Source organism: Oncorhynchus kisutch, linkage group LG10 (genome assembly GCF_002021735.2).
Source record: "Oncorhynchus kisutch isolate 150728-3 linkage group LG10, Okis_V2, whole genome shotgun sequence".
Lineage (NCBI taxonomy): Eukaryota > Metazoa > Chordata > Actinopteri > Salmoniformes > Salmonidae > Oncorhynchus > Oncorhynchus kisutch.
The window spans coordinates 4,693,519-4,719,648 of record NC_034183.2 but is presented as its reverse complement, the minus strand read 5'-3'; the positions used below and the strand labels follow the sequence as shown (position 1 = coordinate 4,719,648).

The 26,130-nt window shown below is 43.5% G+C and overlaps 1 protein-coding gene across 1 annotated transcript; it reads left to right on the top strand.

The window, feature by feature from the left end:
* Positions 1-2,833: 2,833 nt before the first annotated feature.
* On the top strand, positions 2,834-26,129 carry LOC109883592 (myelin regulatory factor; the record flags this gene model as incomplete). The annotated part of the gene is given in 17 exon segments (XM_031832914.1): positions 2,834-3,029; positions 3,805-3,881; positions 5,006-5,116; positions 5,749-5,839; positions 8,252-8,452; positions 9,050-9,158; positions 10,340-10,449; positions 11,324-11,484; positions 11,610-11,685; positions 13,277-13,428; positions 16,866-16,936; positions 17,031-17,147; positions 20,545-20,905; positions 22,887-22,949; positions 23,617-23,722; positions 25,391-25,465; positions 25,552-26,129. Coding segments are annotated over 17 exon segments (2,173 nt in total), but the record flags the coding sequence as incomplete, so codon positions are not given.
* Position 26,130: the final 1 nt, after the last annotated feature.

Below are 26,130 nucleotides of genomic sequence, written 5' to 3'. Positions count from 1 at the left end.
GAGAGAGAGAGAGAGAGAGAGAGAGAGAGAGGAGAGAGAGAGAGAGAGAGGAGATAAAGAGAGAGAAGAGAGATGGGTACTCGGGTCCCGGGAGGGAGGGCTAGAATGATCTCTAGAGAGAAAAGAGAAGGAACAAAAAAAACTACGTAGGGTTCTACAAATTCCTTGGAGGTGAGCGATGCGGGGGAGTGAGTAAGAGCAGGGTTTCGGTCAAGAGTATGAGGGGAGGAGAGAATGAGGGGACAGGGTGGAGGAGAGGGGTGGAAGAGAGGAGAGGGGAGGAGAGGGGAGGAGGGGGTGGAGGAGAGGAGGTAGAGGAGAGGAGAGTAGAGGAGAGTAGAGGAGAGGAGAGGAGGGAGAGGAGAGGAGAGGAGAGGAGAGGAGAGAGAGGAGAGGAGAGGAGAGGAGAGAGGAGAGGAGAGGGAGAGGAGAGGAGAGGAGAGGAGAGGAGAGGAGAGGAGAGGAGAGGAGAGGAGAGGAGAGGAGAGGAGAGGAGAGGAGAGGAGAGGAGAGAATGAGGGGACGGGGGTGGAGGAGAGGGGAGGGAGGGACGGGGTGGAGGAGAGGAGAGGGGAGGGGAGGAGAGGGGAGGAAGGGGGTGGAGAACAAGGGGAGAGGGGTGGAGAATGAGGGTTAGAGGAGGGGAGTGGAGGGGTGGGGGTTGGAGGATAAATGTGCAATCACCTACTTGTGTACTTTGCTATGTCGAACTGGGAAGTCCGAAGTTGAGGGATAATGGGTGGGTAGTGCGTACCATTTTGTTATATCGTCATCAACAGGTGGCTTATCGTAGCTGATACACTCACATTTACGACATCATTATCTGGATGAAATATATGTTATAGTATTAGGATTAGGAATACGCTTTGTCCTCATAAACCACGGTGGGGTCTGTGGAGGGTCTTTCACATGACAGTGGCAACAGTCTCCACCTAGTGTTGACGAGTGGAATTACATTCATTTTGTGTTCAACGGGGACACTGGAATTAAAGCCAATTTATGGTTGTTGGGGATCCAGAGGCAGTGTATGGAGGGTGTGATACCTTGCGGGGGAGGACCCAATCGAACTCCGTACCACATCGCCGTGCTCCTCCCAAATTTCTTGACAATGTGGTGGGTTCCGTATAGCTCCGCATTGACATGATTGGTCCCACGGTAAGTTGGGGAGTGGGAGGTCCTGTATAAACACAAACTCACTTCCTTGACAACTTCCTTCACAACAGCTCTGCTGCGCGGCAGTGCAAGAAGTATGAAAGCCCTGACTGCATCACAGTAAACGAATGCTGTTCGGCCACTGCAGACTTCGGATTGACCAGAGCCCTTCCAGTCTTCATCCCTGTCTTCATCCCTGTCTTCATCCCTGTCTTCATCCCTTCAGGCTGTTAACACTTTTGTTTATGGTGTTTATTTGGGATTTGTTTGTCCATAACATTGGATGACTTGTGACGGAGGTAAGAACAGCCTCAATTCGTCGGGGCTCTACAAGGTGTGGAAGCGTTCCACAGGGATGTTGGTCCATGTTGACTCCAACACTTCCCACAGTTGTGTCAAGTTGGCTGGATGTCCTTTACGTGGTGGACCATTCTTGATACACACAGGAAACTGTTGAGCGTGAAAAACCCTGCAGCGTTGCAGTTCTTGACACAAACAGGTGCTCCTGGCACCTACTATCATACTGTTCAAAGGCACTTAAATATTTTGTCTTGCCCATTCACCCTCTGAATGGTACACAATCCATGTCTCAATTGTCTCAAGGCTTAAAAATCATTCTTTAACTTGTCTCCGCCCCTTCATCCCCACTGATTTGAAGTGGATTTAACAGGTGACATCAATAAGGGATCATAGCTTTAATCTGGATTCACCTGGTCAGTCTATGCCAGTGTTTCCCAACCCTGGTACTTGGGTTGGGCTGATGGGGGGTACTGGAGGACCAGGGTTGGTCTGTTGAGGGGTACTGGAGGACTGGAGGACCAGGGTTGGGCTGATGGGGGGTACTGGAGGACTGGAGGACCAGGGCTGGGCTTTGGGGGGTACTGGAGGACTGGAGGACCAGGGTTGGGCTGTTGGGGGGTACTGGAGGACTGGAGGACCAGGGTTGGGCTGATGGGGGGTACTGGAGGACCAGGGTTGGTCTGTTGGGGGGTACTGGAGGACCAGGGTTGGTCTGTTGGGGGGTACTGGAGGACTGGAGGACCAGGGTTGGGCTGTTGGGGGGTACTGGAGGACCAGGGTTGGTCTGTTGGGGGGTACTGGAGGACTGGAGGACCAGGGTTGGGCTGTTGGGGGGTACTGGAGGACCAGGGTTGGTCTGTTGGGGGGTACTGGAGGACCAGCGTTGGTCTGTTGGGGGGTACTGGAGGACTGGAGGACCAGGGCTGGGCTTTGGGGGGTACTGGAGGACTGGAGGACCAGGGCTGGGCTTTGGGGGGTACTGGAGGACTGGAGGACCAGGGCTGGGCTTTGGGGGTACTGGAGGACCAGGGTTGGTCTGATGGGGGGTACTGGAGGACCAGAGTTGGGCTGTTGGGGGTACTGGAGGACCAGGGTTGGTCTGTTGGGGGGTACTGGAGGACCAGGGCTGGGCTTTGGGGGTACTGGAGGACCAGGGTTGGTCTGTTGGGGGGTACTGGAGGACCAGAGTTGGGTTGTTGGGGGTACTGGAGGACCAGGGTTGGTCTGATGGGGGGTACTGAAGGACCAGGGCTGGGAAACACTGGTCTATGTCATTGAAAAGTGTTCCTATTGTTTTGTACACTCAGTGTATGTGACCTATAGGAACCTACTGAAAAACGTTACTTTGACTCCCTCTCCATCCACCTCTTTCTCTCTCCAGCCCGATGCCCACCTACCGCGTAGACGCTGACAAAGGCTTCAACTTCTCCCTCGCAGACGACGCCTTCGTGTGTCAGAAAAAGAACCACTTCCAGGTCACTGTGTACTGCGGCATGCTGGGAGATCCCAAGTACATCAAGACCAGCGAGGGCCTGCAGCCCATAGACAGCTTTTATCTCAAACTCAACGGGGTCAAGGTGAGGGAGCTGGGGAGAGGGGCGGTCCAGGTTGGGGTCAATAACATTTCAATTCAGTCAATACAAGAATTTCAAAATGGAATTGACCCGAATTGTGGCTATCATTACGATGAATCCACTAACGGTAAGTCTCTCTGGATAAAGAGTCTGCTAAATGACTAAAATGGAAGATACTCAGTAAGATAATCAGTTGAACAGGGTCTTTCATCACCTGTTCCTGTCTGTCTCTTTCCTGTCTCCCGTCTGTCTCCTTCCTGTCTACTGTCTGTCTCCTTCCCTTCTCCTGTCTGTCTCCTTACTGTCTCCTGGCTCTCTCCTTCCCTTCTCCTGTTTGTCTCCTTCCTGTCTCCTGTCCGACTTCTTCCTGTCTCCTTCCTGTCTCCTTCCTGTCTCCATCCTGCCTCCTGTCTGTCTCCTGTCCGTCTCCTTCCTGTCTCCTGTCTGTGTCCTTCACTTCTCCTTCCCGTCTCCTTCCTTCCTACCTCCTGTCTGTCTCCTGTCCGACTCCTTCCTGTCTCCTGTCTGTGTCCTTCACTTCTCCTGTCTGTCTCCTTCCTGTCTCCTTCCTGCCTCCTGTCTGTCTCCTTCCTGTTTCCTTCCTGTCTCCTTCCTGCCTCCTGTCTGTCTCCTTCCTGTCTCCTTCCTGCCTCCTGTCTGTCTCCTTCCTGTCTCCTTCCTGTCTCCTTCCTGTCTCCCGTCTGTCTCCTTCCTGTCTACTGTCTGTCTCCTTCCTGCCTCCTGTCTGTCTCCTTCCTGTCTCCTGTCTGTTTTCCAGCTGGAAGCAATGAACCAGTCCATTAACGTGGAGCAGTCCCAGTCAGACCGCAGCAAGAGACCCTTCAAACCAGTACTGTGAGTAGAGACCCTTCATACCCGTACTGTGAGTAGAGAGACCCTTCAAACCAGTACTGTGAGTAGAGACCCTTCAAACCAGTACTATGAGTAAAGAGACCCTTCAAACCAGTACTGTGAGTAGAGACCCTTCAAACCAGTATTGTGAGTAAAGAGACCCTTCAAACCAGGACTGTGAGTAGAGACCCTTCAAACCAGTACTGTGAGTAGAGACGCTTCAAACCAGTACTATGAGTAGAGACCCGTCAAACCAGTACTGTGAGTAGAGACCCTTCAAACCAGTACTGTGAGTAGAGACCCTTCAAACCAGGACTGTGAGTAGAGACCCTTCAAACCAGTACTGTGAGTAAAGAGACCCTTCATACCAGAACTGTGAGTAGAGACCCTTCAAACCAGTACTGTGAGTAAAGAGACCCTTCAAACCAGTACTATGAGTAGAGACCCTTCAAACCAGTACTGTGAGTAGAGACCCTTCAAACCAGTACTGTGAGTAGAGACCCTTCAAACCAGTACTGTGAGTAGAGACCCTTCAAACCAGTACTATGAGTAGAGACCCTTCAAACCAGGACTGTGAGTAGAGACCCTTCAAACCAGTACTGTGAGTAGAGACCCTTCAAACCAGAACTGTGAGTAGAGACCCTTCATACCAGGACTGTGAGTAGAGACCCTTCAAACCAGGACTGTGAGTAGAGACCCTTCAAACCAGAACTGTGAGTAGAGACCCTTCATACCAGTACTGTGAGTAGAGAGACCCTTCATACCAGAACTGTGAGTAGAGACCCTTCATACCAGTACTGTGAGTAGAGAGACCCTTTAAACCAGGACTGTGAGTAGAGACCCTTCATACCAGGACTGTGAGTAGAGACCCTTCATACCAGGACTGTGAGTAGAGACCCTTCAAACCAGAACTGTGAGTAGAGACCCTTCAAACCAGAACTGTGAGTAGAGACCCTTCATACCAGAACTGTGAGTCTGGGTCTTCTGGGTACCTTTTGGGGGGAAGGAAAGAACTGTAGGCTTTACTTTACAATTTACATTACAGTCTTTAGTGCTGCGTCACAGTGTAAAAACAGAAAGAAATGTGACATGTTACTGATAATACATGTGTGTTTTTGTGTTTGCAGGGTCACACTGCCCCCGGAGCAGGTTACCAAGGTAACAGTGGGACGCCTACACTTCAGCGAGACCACAGCCAATAACATGAGGAAGAAAGGCAAACCCAACCCTGATCAGAGGTACTGTACTAACACACACACACACACACACACACACACACACACACACACACACACACACACACACACACACACACACACACACACACACACACAACCCTGACCAGATGGACAAAACTAGCAATACAGTATAACAAATAAGTGATTAACTCTGTTTACCTCCATACTGTAGGTGATTAACCTGTTTACCTCCATACTGTAGGTGATTAACTCTGTTTACCTCCATACTGTAGGTGATTAACTCTGTTTACCTCCATACTGTAGGTGATTAACCTGTTTACCTCCATACTGTAGGTGATTAACTCTGTTTACCTCCATACTGTAGGTGATTAACTCTGTTTACCTCCATACTGTAGGTGATTAACTCTGTTTACCTCCATACTGTAGGTGATTAACTCTGTTTACCTCCATACTGTAGGTGATTAACCTGTTTACCTCCATACTGTAGGTGATTAACTCTGTTTACCTCCATACTGTAGGTGATTAACTCTGTTTACCTCCATACTGTAGGTGATTAACTCTGTTTACCTCCATACTGTAGGTGATTAACCTGTTTACCTCCATACTGTAGGTGATTAACTCTGTTTACCTCCATACTGTAGGTGAATAACCTGTTTAACTCCATACTGTAGGTACTTCATGCTGGTGGTAGCGTTGCAGGCCCAGGCCCACAGTCAGAGCTTCACGGTGGCCGCGCAGGTGTCCGAGAGGATCATCGTCAGGGTAACCTCTGTCAGTCTGGCCGTGTCTGTCTGACCGTCCTCTTCTGATCTATCTGAATAACCTCTTGTCAGTCTGGCCGTGTCTATCTGACTGTCCTCTTCTGATCTATCTGAATAACCTCTTGTCAGTCTGGCCGTGTCTATCTGACCGTCCTCTTCTGATATATCTGAATAACCTCTGTCAGTCTGGCCGTGTCTATCTGACCGTCCTCTTCTGATCTATCTGAATAACCTCTGTCAGTCTGGCCGTGTCTATCTGACTGTCCTCTTCTGATCTATCTGAATAACCTCTTGTCAGTCTGGCCGTGTCTATCTGACCGTCCTCTTCTGATCTATCTGAATAACCTCTGTCAGTCTGGCCGTGTCTATCTGACCGTCCTCTTCTGATCTATCTGAATAACCTCTGTCAGTCTGGCCGTGTCTATCTGACCGTCCTCTTCTGATCTATCTGAATAACCTCTGTCAGTCTGGCCGTGTCTATCTGACCGTCCTCCTCTGATGTATCTCAATAACCTCTGTCAGTCTGGCCGTGTCTGTCTGATCCGTCCTCTGATCTATCTCAATATTTACAGGAAATAAACTGACATTTGCAATTCAAAAATGTGAATTAACTTACTTCCTAAATGTATATGAAATTGAGCCAAACCCTTTATATCTATCTGACTTCATGTGTTCCGGTTTAGATTCCTTCTTCTGTAAATATCTACATGGTTTTTGAGGCTGTTAACTTCTCTGGGATATGTGGGATGGTAGCGTCCCACCTCGCCAACAGCCAGTGAAATTGCATGGCGCCAAATTCAAAACAACCGAAATCCCATAATTTAAATTCCTCAAACATACAAGTATTTTAAACCATTTTAAAGATAAACTTGTTGTAAATCCAGCCACAGTGTCCAATTTCAAATAGGCGCTACTGCGAAAGCACACCAAACGATTGTGTTAGGTCTGCACCTAGTCACAGAAAAACACAGCCATTTTTCCAGCCAAAGACAGGAGTCACAAAATGCAGAAATAGTGATAAAATGAATCACTAACCTTTGATGATCTTCATCAGATGACACTCATAGGACTTCATGTTACACACTACATGTATGTTTTGTTCGATAAAGTTCATATTTATATCCAAAAATGTCAGTTTACATTGTCACGTTATTTTCAGTAGTTCCGAAGCATCCGGTGATTTTGCAGAGAGCCACATCAATTTACAGAAATACTCATAATAAACATTGATGAAAAATACAACTATTATGCTCGGATTTATAGATACACTTCTCCTTAATGCAACCGCTGTGTCAGATTTCAAAAACACTTTACGGTAAAACAAGCCATACAGATATCCACCATGTTGTGGAGTCAACAGAAGTCAGAAATAGCATTATAAATATTCACTTAACTTTGTTGATCTTCATCAGAATGCACTCCCAGGAATCCCAGTTCCACAATAAATGTTTGTTTTGTTCGATAATGTCCATTATTTATGTCCAAATACCTCCTTTTTATTTGCGCGTTTAGTACACAATCCAAACTCACGAGGCCCGGGCAAGTCCAGGTGAAAGTTCAGAGGAAAAGTCATATTACAGTTCGTAGAAACATGTCAAACGAAGTATAGAATCAATCTTTAGGATGTTTTTATCATAAATCTTCAATAATGTTTCAACCGGAGAATTCCTTTGTCTGTAGAATTGCAGTGGAACGCAGGTCGTTCTCACGTGAGCGTGCGTGATCAGCTCATGCCACTCTGGCAGACCTCTGACTCATTCAGCTCCCATTCCCCCCTCCTTCCCAGTAGAAGCATCAAACAAGGTTCTAAAGACTGTTGACATCTAGTGGAAGCCTTAGGAAGTGCAATATGACCCCATAGACACTGTATATTCGATAGGCAATGAGTTGAAAAACTACAAACCTCAGATTTCCCACTTCCTGGTTGGATTTCTTCTCAGATTTTTACCTGCCATATGAGTTATGTTATACTCACAGACATCATTCAAACAGTTTTAGAAACTTTAGAGTGTTGTCTATCCAAATCTACTATGCATATTCTAGTTTTTATGGCTGAGTAGCAGGCAGTTGACTCTGGGCACCTTTTTATCCAAGCTACTCAATACTGCCCCCCAGTCCCAAAGAAGTTAAACATTCCATGTAGATCAGCAACAACAAATAAATGTCGGAAGCTACTCAGTGTAGAGGGATATTAATAGCACTGCAAACAGCACTGCAAACAGCACTGCAAACAGCACTGCAAACAGCACTGCAAACAGCACTGCAAACAGCACTGCAAACAGCACTGCAAACAGAAGAGGAATGAAAGACCTATTTATATTACGAATGTAAATCAAAGGATATTTCTTTTACAGCTCCCGTCAACTCTAAATATCTCTGTGTTGTCTGTCCCTTTCCCTCTCTGGGTTTCCAGGCGTCTAACCCGGGTCAGTTTGAGAGTGACAGTGAGGTGTTGTGGCAGCGCGGTCAGCTACCTGACTCAGTGTACCACCACGGCCGGGTCGGTATCAACACCGACCGGCCAGACGAGGCCATGGTCATCCACGGCAACCTGAAGGTCATGGGGTCACTGGTGCACCCTTCCGATATACGGGCCAAAGAGAATGTCCACGAGGTGAGGGGGGGGGGGCTATAGATATATAAGATAAGATAAGCTCTTTGTGTGTGGTTTGTTCTCTGACTGTCTGTCTGCATGTTAGTGTAGTGATGCAAAAATGCTTATCAAAATATTACTACAAAAATTCCCTGACAATTAAAAAATTTATTTTTACAAATATTTGTGTTACAACAATTCACAGCATTTTATATTATGTTTTCTCTGTTCATTGTCCTGAAACCTTCATCATCCATTAGCCGTATGTTCCTGTCAGTAATCTAGCTGCATAGTCATATCCAAATCTATGTGTGTGTGTGTGTGTGTGTGTGTGTGTGTGTGTGTGTGTGTGTGTGTGTGTGTGTGTGTGTGTGGGTGTGTGTGTGTGTGTGTGTGTGTGTGTGTGTGTGTGTGTGTGTGTGTGTGTGTGTGTGTGTGTGTGGTGTGTGTGTGTGTGTGTGTGTGTGTGTGTGTGTGTGTGGTGTGTGTGTGTGTGTGTGTGTGTGTGTGTGTGTGTGTTGTGTGTGTGTGTGTGTGTGTGTGTGTGTGTGTGTGTGTGTGTGTGTGTGTGTGTGTGTGTGTGTGTGTGTGTGTGTGTGTGTGTGTGTGTGTGTATAGGTGGACACTACAGGCAACCTGAAGCGGATCAGTCAGATAAGGCTGGTTCATTATCAGTACAAGCCTGAGTTTGCTTCCAGCATGGGCATCGACTCCAGCCCAGAGACTGGTAACTTATACTGTCGTTTTGGGTTAGACATTATAGACAATGAATTAACAGAAATCAGTATTGCATTCCCATCTTAATAACATTTGTATCGTGAGTTATTTTTGTACTTCCTATCCTCCCGCACATTGCATTATCGTGTTGTATTATCTAGGAGTGATAGGAGTTTACAGTAAGGTGTTGTATTATCTAGGTGTGATATGAGTTTACAGTAATGTGTTGTATTATCTAGGAGTGATAGGAGTTTACAGTAAGGTGTTGTATTATCTAGGTGTGATAGGAGTTTACAGTAAGGTGTTGTATTATCTAGGAGTGATAGGAGTTTACAGTAAGGTGTTGTATTATCTAGGTGTGATATTATCTAGGAGTGATAGGAGTTTACAGTAAGGTGTTGTATTATCTATGTGTGATAGGAGTTTACAGTAATGTGTTGTATTATCTAGGAGTGATAGGAGTTTACAGTAAGGTGTTGTATTATCTAGGAGTGATAGGAGCTTACAGTAAGGTGTTGTATTATCTAGGAGTGATAGAAGTTTACAGTAAGGTGTTGTATTATCCAGGAGTGATAGGAGCTTACAGTAAGGTGTTGTATTATCTAGGTGTGATAGGAGTTTACAGTAAGGTGTTGTATTATCTAGGAGTGATAGGAGTTTCCAGTAAGGTGTTGTATTATCTAGGTGTGATAGGAGTTTACAGTAAGGTGTTGTATTATCTAGGAGTGATAGGAGTTTACAGTAAGGTTTTGTATTATCTATGTGTGATAGGAGTTTACAGTAATGTGTTGTATTATCTACGAGTGATAGGAGTTTACAGTAAGGTGTTGTATTATCCAGGAGCGATAGGAGCTTACAGTAAGGTGTTGTATTATCTAGGAGTGATAGAAGTTTACAGTAAGGTGTTGTATTATCCAGGAGTGATAGGAGCTTACAGTAAGGTGTTGTATTATCCAGGAGTGATAGACGTTTACAGTAAGGTGTTGTATTATCTAGGAGTGATAAACGTTTACAGTAAGGTATTGTATTGTCCAGGAGTGATAGGAGCTTACAGTAAGGTGTTGTATTATCCAGGAGTGATAGACGTTTACAGTAAGGTGTTGTATTATCTAGGAGTGATAGACGTTTACAGTAAGGTATTGTATTGTCCAGGAGTGATAGGAGCTTACAGTAAGGTGTTGTATTATCCAGGAGTGATAGCTCAGGACGTGCAGCAGATCCTGCCTGAAGCTGTGAAGGAGGGCGGAGATGTGATCTGCTCTAACGGAGAGACCATCCCTAAACTACTGGTGGTTAACAAGGTGAGACATACGCTTTGCACACGCACAGAGCAACCAAGAAAACTGTATGTATTTAGTAGGGTTGCAAAGTTATTTTAAAAATCCAAGTTGGAGAATTCCTGGAAACAGGAAGGAATAACTGGGGAGGGGATAACTGGGGAGGGAATAACTGGGTAGGGATTAACTGGGGAGGGAATAACTGGGGAGGGAATAACTGGGGAGGGATTAACTGGGGAAGGATTAACTGGGGAGGGATTAACTGGGGAGGAAATAACTGGGGAGGGAATAACTGGGGAGGGATTAACTGGGGAGGGATTAACTGGGGAGGGAATAACTGGGGAGGGATTAACTGGGGAGGGGATAACTGGGGAGGGAATAACTGGGGAGGGATTAACTGGGGAGGGAATAACTGGGAAGGGATTAACTGGGGAGGGAATAACTGGGGAGGGATTAACTGGGGAGGGATTAACTGGGGAGGGATTAACTGGGGAGGGATTAACTGGGGCGGGATTAACTGGGGAGGGAATAACTGGGGAGGGATTAACTGGGGAGGGATTAACTGGGGAGGGAATAACTGGGGAGGGATTAACTGGGGAGGGAATAACTGGGGAGGGATTAACTGGGGAGGGAATGACTGGGGAGGGAATAACTGGGGAGGGAATGACTGGGGAGGGAATGACTGGGGAGGGAATAACTGGGGAGGGATGCTATGCCTCTTTCTCTCTCTCTCTTCATCTCTCTCCTCTCTCTCCCTCTCTCTCTCTCTCCCTCTCTCTCTACCTTTTCTCCTCCTCTCTCTCCTCTCCATATCTTTCTCTCCTTTGCTCCCTCTCTCTCCCTCTCTCTCTCTCTCTCTCTCTCTCTCTCTCTCTCTCTCTCTCCCTCTCCTCTCTAGGACCGTATCTTCATGGAGAACGTAGGAGCAGTGAAAGAGCTGTGTAAACTGACTGACAACCTGGAGACTCGTATAGATGAACTGGAGCGCTGGAGCAGGAAGCTGGCCAAACTCCGCCGTCTGGACAGCATGAAGAGTACCGTCAGCGGAGGCACCACCAGGTAGGACACGCCTGGATATTATGCATTGCATAGGTGCACCTGATTTAGCTTGGAGTTTACAGCTACTATTCCACTGGTTCCACTGGTTCCATTGCAATGATTTCATCTTCTTACCGTCTCTCCAGCCAATCAGGAAGCCAGTTCAGCAGGACAGGAAGTGTCCCTCTGAAGAAGAAGAAGACAGTCAAACCTGGGAGCAAGGTGAGTCTCTCTGACCTGTATGTTTCTCTACTTATCAAAATGTCTATGGACTCAAAATGGATGGTATTTAGTCAGGATAATTAGGATTGACAGAAATGATGATGAACAGATCGTATAATTAGCATATATTATGATTAGCATATCTCATAATTAACCTAAATTATGTTAAACATATATTGTGCTTAACATATATTATAATTAACATACATTAAGGTAAACATATATTATGATTAACAGATAGTCCAATTAACATATATTATGTAATTTTCATCATAGGTACACTTCAACTATGACAGACAAAATTTGAAAAAAAAATCCTGAAAATCACATTGTAGGATTTTTAATGAATTTATTTGCAAATTATGGTGGAAAATAAGTATTTGGTCAATAACAAAAGTTTATGTCAATACTTTGTTATATACCCTTTGTTGGCAATGACAGAGGTCAAACGTTTTCTGTAAGTCTTCACAAGGTTTTCACACACTGTTGCTGGTATTTTGGCCCATTCCTCCATGCAGATCTCCTCTAGAGCAGTGATGTTTTGGGTCTGTTGCTGGGCAACACGGACTTTCAACTTTTCTATGGGGTTGAGATCTGGAGACTGGCTAGGCCACTCCAGGACCTTGAAATGCTTCTTACGAAGCCACTCCTTCATTGCCCGGGCGGTGTGTTTGGGATCATTGTCATGCTGAAAGACCCAGCCACGTTTCATCTTCAATGCCCTTGCTGATGGAAGGAGGTTTTCACTCAAAATCTCACGATACATGGCCCCATTCATTCTTTCCTTTACACGGATCAGTCGTCCTGGTTCCTTTGCAGAAAAACAGCCCCAAAGCATAATGTTTCCACCCCCATGCTTCACAGTAGGTATGGTGTTCTTTGGATGCAACTCAGCATTCTTTGTCCTCCAAACACGACGAGTTGAGTTTTTACCAAAAAGTTATATTTTGGTTTCATCTGACCATATATTCATCTGACCATATGACATTCTCCCAATCTTTTTTAAAAATAATGTTGTCTGTCATAGTTGAAGTGTACCTATAATGAAAATTACAGGCCTCTCTCATCTTTTTAAGTGGGAGAACTTGCACAATTGGTGGCTGACTAAATACTTTTTTGCCCCACTGTATATGTTGTGATTAACATATATTATAATTTATACATATTATCATTAACATATATTATAATTATCAGGTATTATGAATAATATACATTATAATTATTATCATTTCATTATAACCCCAGAGCAGGGCTGTATCGGTGTGTGGTTCCACAGTCTAACCCCAGAGCAGGGCTGTATCAGTGTGTGGTTCCACAGTCTAACCCCAGAGTAGAGCTGTATCAGTGTGTGGTTCCACAGTCTAACCCCAGAGTAGAGCTGTATCAGTGTGTGGTTCCACAGTCTAACCCCAGAGTAGAGCTGTATCAGTGTGTGGTTCCACAGTCTAACCCCAGAGTAGAGCTGTATCAGTGTGTGGTTCCACAGTCTAACCCCAGAGCAGGGCTGTATTAGTGTGTGGTTCCACAGTCTAACCCCAGAGTAGAGCTGTATCAGTGTGCGGTTCTAACCTGTAGCTCTGTGTGGTTCCAGAGTCTGACCCCTGAGCAGGGATGTATCAGCCACAGGGTGATGCAGGGAATCATTCTGGCTCTCGTCGTCGTCATGACCTTCAGTGTCATCTCCATGTCTGTCCTGTACGTGTTGACACTGCACCACAGAGGCGACGTCTCTGAGAAGGCTGGGTATGTATGCTGTTCTCATCAGGCAGATACAGTACATTAGACGTACCTGTACATGAGACACCTCAACCATCTACACTATATGAGATACCTCAATCATATGCATGAGATACCTCAATCATATACACTACATGAGATACCTCAATCATATACATATATATACTCTCTATACTCTCTCTCTCTTCCTCGCTCTGTCTTTCTGTCTCTCCCTCTCTCTCTCTCTCTCTCTCTCTCTCTCTCTCTCTCTCTCTCTCTCTCTCTCTCTCTCCCTCTCTCTCTCTCTCTCTCTCCCTCTTCCTCACTGTCTCTCTCTCTCTCTCTCTCTCTCTCTCTCTCTCTCTCTCTCTCTCTCTCTCTCTCTCTCTCTCTCTCTCTCTCTCTCTCTCTTTCTCTCTCTCTCTCTCTCCCTCTCTCTCCCTCTCCTCACTGTCTCTCTCTCTCTCTCTCCCTTCTCTCCCTTCTCTCCCTCTCTCTCTCTCCCTTCTCTCTCTCTCTCTCTCTCTCTCTCTCTCTCTCTCTCTCTCTCCCTCTTCCTCACTGTCTCTCTCTCTCTCTCTCCCTTCTCTCCCTTCTCTCCCTCTCTCTCTCTCCCTTCTCTCTCTCTCTCTTTATCTCTCTCCCTTTCTCTCCTTCTACCCCCTTTCCCCTCTCACTCTCCCATTCTCTTATCTTTGATTAATACTGTACTGTAGGTTTGTGATAAGGGCGTTTCTTTGCCTGCGTCTCAAGAGGTCATGACTAATTTCTACTGTTGACTATTAATACTGTACTGTAGGTTGACTTGCTTGCCAGTCCAGTCTGAAACATTACAAGTAGGTCGAAACAGACACATGTACATGCAGTAGGCCTATACAGACACATGTACATGCAGTAGGCCTATACAGACACATGTACATGCAGTAGGCCTATACAGACACATGTACATGCAGTAGGCCTATACAGACACATGTACATGCAGTAGGTCTATACAGACACATGTACATGCAGTAGGCCTATACAGACACATGTACATGCAGTAGGCCTATACAGACACATGTACATGCAGTAGGCCTGTACAGACACATGTACATGATGTAGGCCTATACAGACACATGTACATGCAGGAGGCCTATACAGACACATGTACATGCAGTAGGCCTGTACAGACACATGTACATGCAGTAGGCCTATACAGACACATGTATATGCAGTAGGCCTGTACAGACACATGTACATGCAGTAGGCCTGTACAGACACATGTACATGCAGTAGGCCTATACAGACACATGTACATGCAGTAGGCCTGTACAGACACATGTACATGCAGTAGGCCTATACAGACACATGTATATGCAGTAGGCCGAAACAGACACATTTACATGCAGTAGGCCTGTACAGACACATGTACATGCAGTAGGCCTATACAGACACATGTACATGCAGTCGGCCTGTACAGACAAAGGCGTTGTGAAAGAATAAGGTTAGTTTTCTGATTACTTCACATTATTTATTCAACCCCCCCACCTGATGCGGTCTCTGCTTTTCTATTCTATTCTATTCTTTTCTGTTCTATTCTATTCTATTATATTCTATTATTTTCTATTCTATTCTATTATTTTCTATTCTATTCTATTATATTCTATTATTTTCTATTCTATTATATTCTATTATTTTCTATTCTATTCTATTCTATTATTTTATATTCTATTATAATCTATTCTTTTATATTCTATTCTATTATTTTCTATTATTTTCTATTCTATTATATTCTATTATTTTCTATTCTATTCTATTCTATTATTTTATATTCTATTATAATCTATTATTTTATATTCTATTCTATTATTTTCTATTCTATTCTATTCTATTATTTTCTTTTCTATTCTATTCTATTATATTATATTATTTCTATTCTATTATATTCTATTATTTTCTATTCTATTCTATTCTATTATTTTATATTCTATTATAATCTATTCTTTTATATTCTATTCTATTATTTTCTATTCTATTCTATTATTTTCTTTTCTATTCTATTCTATTATATTCTATTATTTTCTATTCTATTATATTCTATTATTTTCTATTCTATTCTATTCTATTATTTTATATTCTATTATAATCTATTCTTTTATATTCTATTCTATTATTTTCTATTCTATTCTATTCTATTATTTTATATTCTATTCTATTATTTTCTATTCTATTCTATTCATTCTTTTCTATTCTATTATTTTATATTCTATTCTATTCTATTATTTTCTATTCTATTCTATTATTTTCTATTCTATTCTATTCATTCTTTTCTATTCTATTATGTTCTATTATTTTCTATTCTATTCTATTATTTTCTATTCTATTCTATTCTATTATTTTCTATTCTATTCTATTATTTTCTATTCTATTCTATTCTATTATTTTCTATTCTATTCTATTATTTTCTATTCTATTCTATTATTTTCTATTCTATTCTATTCTATTATTTTCTATTCTATTCATTCTTTTCTATTCTATTATTTTCTATTATTTTCTATTCTATTCTATTATTTTCAATTCTATTCTATTCTATTATTTCTATTCTATTCTATTATTTTCTATTCTATTCTATTCTATTATTTTCTATTCTATTCTATTCTATTCTTTTCTATTATTTTCTATTCTATTATTTTCTATTCTATTATAATCTATTATTTTCTATTCTATTATATTATATTATTTTCTATTCTATTATTTTCTATTCTATTCTATTCTGTTCTATTATTTTCTATTCTATTCTATTCTATTATTTTCTATTCTATTATTTTATTTTCTATTCTATTCTATTATTTTCTATTCTATTCTATTCTATTCTCTGTGTTCTCTCTGACTGTACTGTAATGGGGTGGCAGGTTAGCCTAGTGGTTAGAGCATTGGGCCAGTGACTGAAAGGTTGCTAAATCAAATCCCCCGAGCTGACAAGGTAAAAAAAAATCTGTCGTCCTACCCCTGAACCAGGCGGTTAAACCCACTGTTCCCCTGAACCAGGTAGTTAAACCCACTGTTCCCCTGAACCAGGCAGTTAAACCCACTGTTCCCCTGAACCAGGCAGTTAAACCCACTGTTCCCCTGAACCAGGCAGTTAAACCCACTGTTCCCCTGAACCAGGCAGTTAAACCCACTGTTCCCCTGAACCAGGCAGTTAAACCCACTGTTCCCCTGAACCAGGCGGTTAAACCCACTGTTCCCCTGAACCAGGCAGTTAAACCCACTGTTCCCCTGAACCAGGCAGTTAAACCCACTGTTCCCCTGAACCAGGCGGTTAAACCCACTGTTCCCCTGAACCAGGCAGTTAAACCCACTGTTCCCCTGAACCAGGCAGTTAAACCCACTGTTCCTAGGCCGTCATTTGAAAATAAGAATTTGTTCTTAACTGACTTGCCTGGTTAAATTAATAAAGGTTAAAATGTTCTGACATCCCTCAGGTCCAGGTCTGCAGTGGGATCATCTAGAAGGACGGCCTCCGGTCCTCGATCCACCACCCCGACACTTCCAGGTCAGCGGCACACACTGGGACATATGAATCAATGGCAGCCTACTTCATTACATTTGACAGTGGATTGAATAACTGTCGTATCTGTTCTGTACAGATACAGTCCCGCCCTCTCCTTCACTGTCCAATCCTGCAGCTTGCTGCCCGCCTACAACTGCTACAAACAACCAATCAGCAACTGCTCTGTCGCCAAGCAACAACCAATCTACATCGGGTAAGAAAACACCATCTGTCCTATCACACCAAACGAAAAGATTAACCCATACCTTCACTTCATTCATAACCTATAGCCCATACATAACTCATACATAACCCATACATGACCTGTACATAACCCATATGTAACCTATATGTAACCCATACATAACCCAATACATGACCCATACCTTCACTTCATTCATAACCTATAGCTCATACATAACCCATACATAACCCTTACATGACCCATTCATAATCCACTCATAACCCATTCATAATCCACTCATAATCCATTCATAACCCATTCATAATCCACTCATAATCCACTCATAACCCATACATAACCCTTACATGACCTGTACATAACCCATATGTAACCTATATGAAACCTATACATAACCCTTACATGACCCATACATGACCTTTACATAACCCATACGTAACTAATATGTAACCCATACATAACCCATATGTAACCTATACATAACCCATACATAACCCATACATAACCCATATGTAACATATACATAACCCTTACATAACCCATACATGACCTGTACATAACCCATATGTAACCTATATGTAACCCATACATAACCTATATGTAACCCATACATAACCCTTACATGACCCATATGTAACATAAACATAACTCATACATAACCCATACGTAACCTATACATAACCCATATGTAACCTATACATGACCCATACATAACCCTTACATGACCCATACATAACCCATATGTAACCCTTACATAACCCATATGTAACCTATATTTAACCCATACATGACTCTTACATAACCCATACGTAACCTATACATAACCCATACGTAACCTATACATAACCCATACGTAACCTATACATAACCCATATGTAACATGTACATAACCCTTACATGACCCATATGTAACCTATATGAAACCTATACATAACCCTTACATGACCCATACATGACCTGTACATTACCCATATGTAACCTATATGTAACACATACATAACCCATACGTAACCCATATGTAACCAATACATAACCCTTACATAACCCATACATGACCTGTACATAACCCATATGTAACCTATATGTAACCCATACATAACCTATATGTAACCCATACATAACCCTTACATGACCCATATGTAACCTATACATAACCCATACATAACCCTTACATAACCAATACGTAACCTATACATAACCCATATGTAACCTATACATAACCCATACATAACCCTTACGTAACCTATACATAACCTATATGTAACCTATACATGACCCATACATAACCCTTACATGACCCATACATAACCCATATGTAACCCTTACATAACCCATATGTAACCTATACTTAACCCATACATGACTCTTCATAACCCATACGTAACCTATACATAACCCATACGTAACCTATACATAACCCATATGTAACCTATACATAACCCTTACATGACCCATATGTAACCTATATGTAACCCATACATAACCCTTACATAACCCATACGTAACATATACATAACCCATACATAACCCATACATGACCCTTACATAACCCATACGTAACCTATACATAACCCATACATGACCCTTACATAACCCCTACGTAACCTATACATAACCCATGTGTAACCCTATACATGACCCATACATAACCCTTACATGACCCATGCATAACCCATACATACCCCTTACATAACCCATACATGACCCATACATAACCCACACATGACCCATACATGACCCATATATAGCCCATACATGACCCATACATAACCCTTACATGGCCCATACATAACCCATACATGACCCATACATAACCCATACATGACCCATACATAACCCTTACATGACCCATACATAACCCATACATGACCCATACATAACCCATACATGACCCATACATAACCCATACGTAACCTTTACATAACCCATACATGATCCATACATAACTCATACATGACCCATACATAACCCTTACATGACCCATACATAACCCATACATGACCCATACATACCCCATACATGACCCATACATAACCCATACGTAACCTATACATAACCCATATGTAACCCATACATAGCCCATACATGACCCATATATAACCCATACATAACCCATACATGACCCATACATAGCCCATACATGACCCATACATAACCCTTACATGACCCATACATAACCCATACATGACCCATACATAACCCATACATGACCCATACATAGCCCATACATGACCCATACATAACCCTTACATGACCCATACATAACCCATACATGACCCATACATAACCCATACATGACCCATACATAACCCATTCGTAACCTATACATAACCCATACATAACCCATACATGGCCCATACATAGCCCATACATGACCCATACATAACCCTTACATGACCCATACATAACCCTTACATGACCCATACATAACCCATACATGACCCATACATAACCCATACATGACCCATACATAACCCATACATGACCCATACATAACCCATACGTAACCTTTACATAACCCATACATAACCCATACATGACCCATACATAGCCCATACATGACCCATACATAACCCTTACATGACCCATACATAACCCTTACATGACCCATACATAACCCATACATGACCCATACATAACCCATACATGACCCATACATAACCCATACGTAACCTTTACATAACCCATACATGATCCATACATAACCCTTACATGACCCATACATAACCCTTACATGACCCATACATAACCCTTACATGACCCATACATAACCCATACATGACCCATACATACCCCATACATGACCCATACATAACCCATACGTAACCTATACATAACCCATATGTAACCCATACATAGCCCATACATGACCCATATATAACCCATACATAACCCATACATGACCCATACATAGCCCATACATGACCCATACATAACCCTTACATGACCCATACATAACCCATACATGACCCATACATAACCCATACATGACCCATACATAACCCATTCGTAACCTATACATAGCCCATACGTAACCCATACATAACCCATACATGACCCATACATAGCCCATACATGACCCATACATAACCCTTACATGACCCATACATAACCCATACATTACCCATACATAACCCATACATGACCCATACATAGCCCATACATAACCCATACATAACCCATACATAGCCCATACATAGCCCATACATGACCCATACATAGCCCATACATAACCCATACATAGCCCATACATAACCCATACATGACCCATACATAACCCATACGTAACCTATACATAACCCATATGTAACCCATACATAGGCAGTGAGTTTCATAAACAACAAATATATCAACTTTCATTTGTTGACAGAAGCATTCATGACACCAGTTTCTCTCCTCTCTCCTGTAGAGCTGAGTAGTCTGGGCAGTATCAACAAGAAGGCCAAGTCCAGGCCTGTGGACAAGGACGGACGCTACCGGAACCGTCTCAGCCACACCTCCGCCCCCATGTACCTGTCCAAGGCGAAGAGACCTGCCCCTGCCCCTGCAGGAGACCTGGAGGTTGTAGGGGGGGCCACGAACCGGCTGCCTGGACCGGGTGGGCCTGGAGGCCAACAGACCCTGCCTCGGAGACAACGCCGGGACAACACACACAGCAACACAGAGGAGGAAGCAGGGGAAATATCATCCCCTTCCTTTATAGATCTACACATCCTGGAGACAGACCAACACATCTCATCACACAACTGTCCCCATCCTGACAGCTGCAGGTGGGTCTCCCTGTGTGGTTCTTCTTTAGACTGTATGAGTCAAATGTAGTTTGACATTTGACATAAATGGACAGTTTTGTCTCAATCTCTTCATTTCGAAGACTCAATCATGGACACTCTTACTGACGGGTGTGGCTCCTTTGCCTGATGTATTGTTGTCTTTACCTTCTTGACCTTTGTGCTGTTGTCTGTGCCCATTCATGTTTGTACCATGTTTTATTCTGCTAACATGTTGTGTCGCTACCATGTTATGATGCTACCGTGCTGTGTTGTCATGTTGTGTTCCTACCATGCTGTGTTACCATGTTGTGTTGCTACCATGCTGTGTTGCTACCATGCTGTGATGTCATGTTGTGTTGCTACCATGTTGTGTTGTCATGTTGTGCTGCTACCATGCTGTGTTGCTACCATGTTGTGTTGCTACCATGCTGTGTTGTCATGTTGTGTTGCTACCATGCTGTGTTGTCATGTTGTGTTGCTATCATGTTGTGTTGTCATGTTGTGTTGCTACCATGTTGTGTTGCTACCATGCTGTGTTGCGACCATGCTGTGTTGTCATGTTGTGTTGCTACCATGCTGTGTTGCTACCATGCTGTGATGTCATGTTGTGTTGCTTCCATGCTGTGTTGTCATGTTGTGTTGCTACCACGTTGTGATTCTACCATGCTGTGTTGCTACCATGCTGTGTAGTCATGTTGTGTTGCTACCATGCTGTGTTGCTACCATGCTGTGATGTCATGTTGTGTTGCTTCCATGCTGTGTTGTCATGTTGTGTTGCTACCATGTTGTGTTGCTAACATGCTGTGTTGTCATGTTGTGATGCTACCATGTTGTGTTGCTAACATGCTGTGTTGTCATGTTGTGTTGCTACCATGTTGTGTTGCTAACATGCTGTGTTGTCATGTTGTGTTGCTACCATGCTGTGTTGTCATGTTGTGTTGCTACCATGTTGTGTTGCTAACATGCTGTGTTGTCATGTTGTGTTGCTACCATGCTGTGTTGTCATGTTGTGTTGCTACCATGTTGTGTTGTCATGTTGTGTTCCTACCATGTTGTGTTGCTACCATGCTGTGTTGTCATGTTGTGTTGCTACCATGTTGTGTTGCTAACATGCTGTGTTGTCATGTTGTGTTGCTAACATGCTGTGTTGTCATGTTGTGTTGCTACCATGTTGTGTTGCTAACATGCTGTGTTGTCATGTTGTGTTGCTACCATACTGTGTTGTCATGTTGTGTTGCTACCATGTTGTGTTGCTACCATGTTGTGTTGCTACCATGTTGTGTTGTCATGTTGTGTCGCTACCATGTTGTGATCCTACCATGCTGTGTTGTCATGTTGTGCTGCTACCATGCTGTGTTGTCATGTTGTGTTGCTACCATACTGTGTTGTCATGTTGTGCTGCTACCATGTTTTATGGTGCTACCATGTTGTGTTGCTACCATGTTGTGTTGTCATGTTGTGTCGCTACCATGTTGTGTTCCTACCATGCTGTGTTGTCATGTTGTGCTGCTACCATGTTTTATGCTGCTACCATGTTGTGTTGCTACCATGTTGTGTTGTCATGTTGTGCTGCTACCATGTTTTATGCTGCTACCATGTTGTGTTGCTACCATGCTGTGTTGTCATGTTGTGCTGCTACCATGTTTTATGCTGCTACCATGTTGTGTTGCTACCTATCTCTCTTGTCGTGATGTGTGTTTTGTCCTATATTTATATTTTATTTATTTATTTTTAATCCCAGCCCCCGTCCCCGCAGGAGGCCTTCTCTGCCTTTTGGTAGAACGGCATGGTAAATAAGAATTAGATCTTAACTGACTTGCCTGGTTAAATAAAGGTTAAATAAAGGTTAAATAAAGGTTAAATAAAGGTTAAATAAAGGTTAAATAAAAGATAAATAAAAAATGTAAATAAAGATAAATTGCCTGTACTGTTGGCGTTTGTGTGACTGCATTACATCCTGATTTTTATGTTTTATCTACAGCTATACCGTACCACTCTCAGCAATCAAGAACTCTTCCATGTCACAGATCACTCTACACATGATGTGAGTAGGCATGGTTACAGATCACTCTCCATGTGATGTGAGTAGCCATGGTTACAGATCACTCTCCATGTGATGTGAGTAGGCATGGTTACAGATCACTCTCCATGTGATGTGAGTAGCCATGGTTACAGATCACTCTCCACGTGATGTGAGTAGGCATGGTTACAGATCACTCTACACGTGATGTGAGTAGGCATGGTTACAGATCACTCTCCATGTGATGTGAGTAGGCATGGTTACAGATCACTCTCCATGTGATGTGAGTAGGCATGGTTACAGATCACTCTCCATGTGATGTGAGTAGGCATGGTTACAGATCACTCTCCATATGATGTGAGTAGCCATGGTTACAGATCACTCTCCATATGATGTGAGTAGCCATGGTTACAGATCACTCTACACATGAAGTCCAGACCACAGGACATAAAACAACAAAACAACTCAGCTATCTACAGTCATGATGAAGTCCATGACGGCTGGATGTGTTTATGATGTAGTGGCCAAACAGACAAACCTGTTTTTGTTACACAAAATAGGTGATTTACTAACTACACCTTTTCTATTGATCACGCCTGTAACGACTTGCCACCATCCTTCCCTCCTTCCTCAGTTCCTGTTTCTTCACAGTGTTGTAACGACATGCCACCATCCTTCCCTCTGTCCCCAGTTCCAGCGCCAGCGTGTGGGTCAGACAGTGTGGCGCCACCAGAGGACGTCTGTGTCCTGACCACACAGAGACAGAGCTTCACGCTGGAGAGAAAAAAGTAACTGAGGTACATCTAGACACTTAATACAATATAACTTATAAACTCAGCAAAAAGAGAAACGTCCTCTCACTGTCAACTGCGTTTATTTTCAGCAAACTTAACATGTGTAAATATTTGTATGAACAGAACAAGATTCAACAACTGAGACATAAACTGAACAAGTTCAACAGACATGTGACTAACAGAAATGGAATAATGTATCCCTGAACAAAGGGGGGTCAAAATCAAAAGTAACAGTCAGTATTTGTTGTGGCCACCAGCTGCATTAAGTACTGCAGTGCATCTCCTCCTCATGGACTGCACCAGATTTGCCAGTTCTTGCTGTGAGATGTTACCACACTATTCCACCAAGGCACCTGCAAGTTCCCGGACATTTCTGGGGGGAATGGCCCTAGCCCTCACCCTCCGATCCAACGGGTCCCAGACGTGCTCAATGGAATTGAGATCGGGGCTCTTCGCTGGCCATGGCAGAACACTGACATTCCTGTCTTGCAGGAAATAATTCACAGAACGAACAGTATGGCTGGTGGCATTGTCATGGTGGAGTGTCATGTCAGGATGAGCCTGCAGGAAGGGTATCACAGGAGGGAGGAGGATGTCTTCCCTGTAACGCACAGCGTTGAGATTGCCTGCAATGACAACAAGCTCAGTCCGATGATGCTGTGACACACCGCCCCAGACCATGACGGACCCTCCACCTCCAAATCGATCCTGCTCCAGAGTACAGGCTTCCTTTGATGATAAACGCGAATCCGACCATCACCCCTGGTGAGACGTCAGTGAAGAGCACTTTCTGCCAGTCCTGTCTGGTCCAGCGATGGTGGGTTTGTGCCCATGGGCGACATTGTTGCCAATGATGTCTGGTGTGGACCTGCCTTACAACAGGTCTACAAGCCTGCAGTCCAGCCTCTCTCAGCCTATTGCAGACAGTCTGAGCACTGATGGAAGGATTGTGCGTTCCTGGTGTAACTCGGGCAGTTGTTGTTGCCATCCTGTACCTGTCCTGCAGGTGTGATGTTCGGATGTACCGATCCTGTGCAGGTGTTGTCACACGTGGTCTGCAACTGCGAGGATGATCAGCTGTCCATCCTGTCTCCGTGTAGCGCTGTCTTAGGCATCTCACAGTATGGACATTGCAATGTATTGCCCTGGCCACATCTGTAGTCCTCATGCCTCCTTGCCGCATGCCTAAGGCACGTTCACGCAGATGAGCAGGGACCCTGGGGATCTTTCCTTTGGTGTTTTTCAGAGTCAGTAGAAAGGCCTCTTTAGTGTCCTAAGTTTTCATAACTGTGACCTTAATTGCCTGCCGTTTGTAAGCTGCTAGTGTCTTAACGACCGTTCCACAGGTGCATGTTCATTAATTGTTTATGGTTCATTGAACAAACACGGGAAACAGTGTTTAAACCCTTTACAGTGAAGATCTGTGAAGTTATTTGGATTTTTAGGAATTATCTTTGAAAGACAGGGTCCTGAAAAAGGGCCGTTTTTTTCTGAGTTTATCACTGACCAGGGTTCGGGGTTCGTTCTATTTCAACTAAGGAAGTAAACTGTAATTCCGATACTTTTCAAATGGACTGAGTTGACGATGAGCTTTCCAATTGACCCCGACCTTGTTGTTGATGACTTTGCTTATGGAGCTACTGACTGACCTCTTGACCTCTTTCTCCTCAGGGGACAGATCACCTGTGGCCAGTATCTGTCTTGTCATTCCAGGACGTGACCTATCACTTCAGAGTGGCCGAGTCTGTGAGTATTGACTCGATTATATTTGACCATTAATTAAAAATAAAAATAAATTGATTTAAAATTGCTTCATCTTCTCCTTCTGGCAGAGTGAAGTGAGGTGTGGCGCAGAGGAGGAGAATGTATCCATCACACCACCACCATACTCTGACTTCAACTTCCTCATTCAAAGCAGCTGCGCATGAGAGGAGAGGGAACTAAGCATGCAAACTAGTGTGCTTGCTTTGAATCTAGCCTATCCCCTGACTCAGGGTTTCTTAAAGGGGGGAGGCCCTTTTGTCTACGTCCCCAGGGTGAACCCATTTTTATGTCTCTCCGTCCAGTATGAAGTTAGAGGTAGTTTTGCGAGCCAATGCTAACTAGCGTTAGCGCAATGACTGGAAGTCTACAGGAACAGCTAGCATTCTAGCTGTTCTCATATAGCTCAATGACTGGAAGTCCACAGGAACAATTTAGCGACTTTCTTCATACTGCACGCAGAGACATAAAACTTGTATTCACGAGTTCATCTGGCTCTGGGGAAGTAGATAAAATCCCAACTATCCCTTTAACTACTACACCTCCTATTCCATCCCCCTCTCTCTCTCTCTCCAGAGTTATCAGTCTCTGTCTCTGTCTCTGTCTCTGTCTCTGTCTCTGTCTCTGTCTCTGTCTCTGTCTCTCTCTCA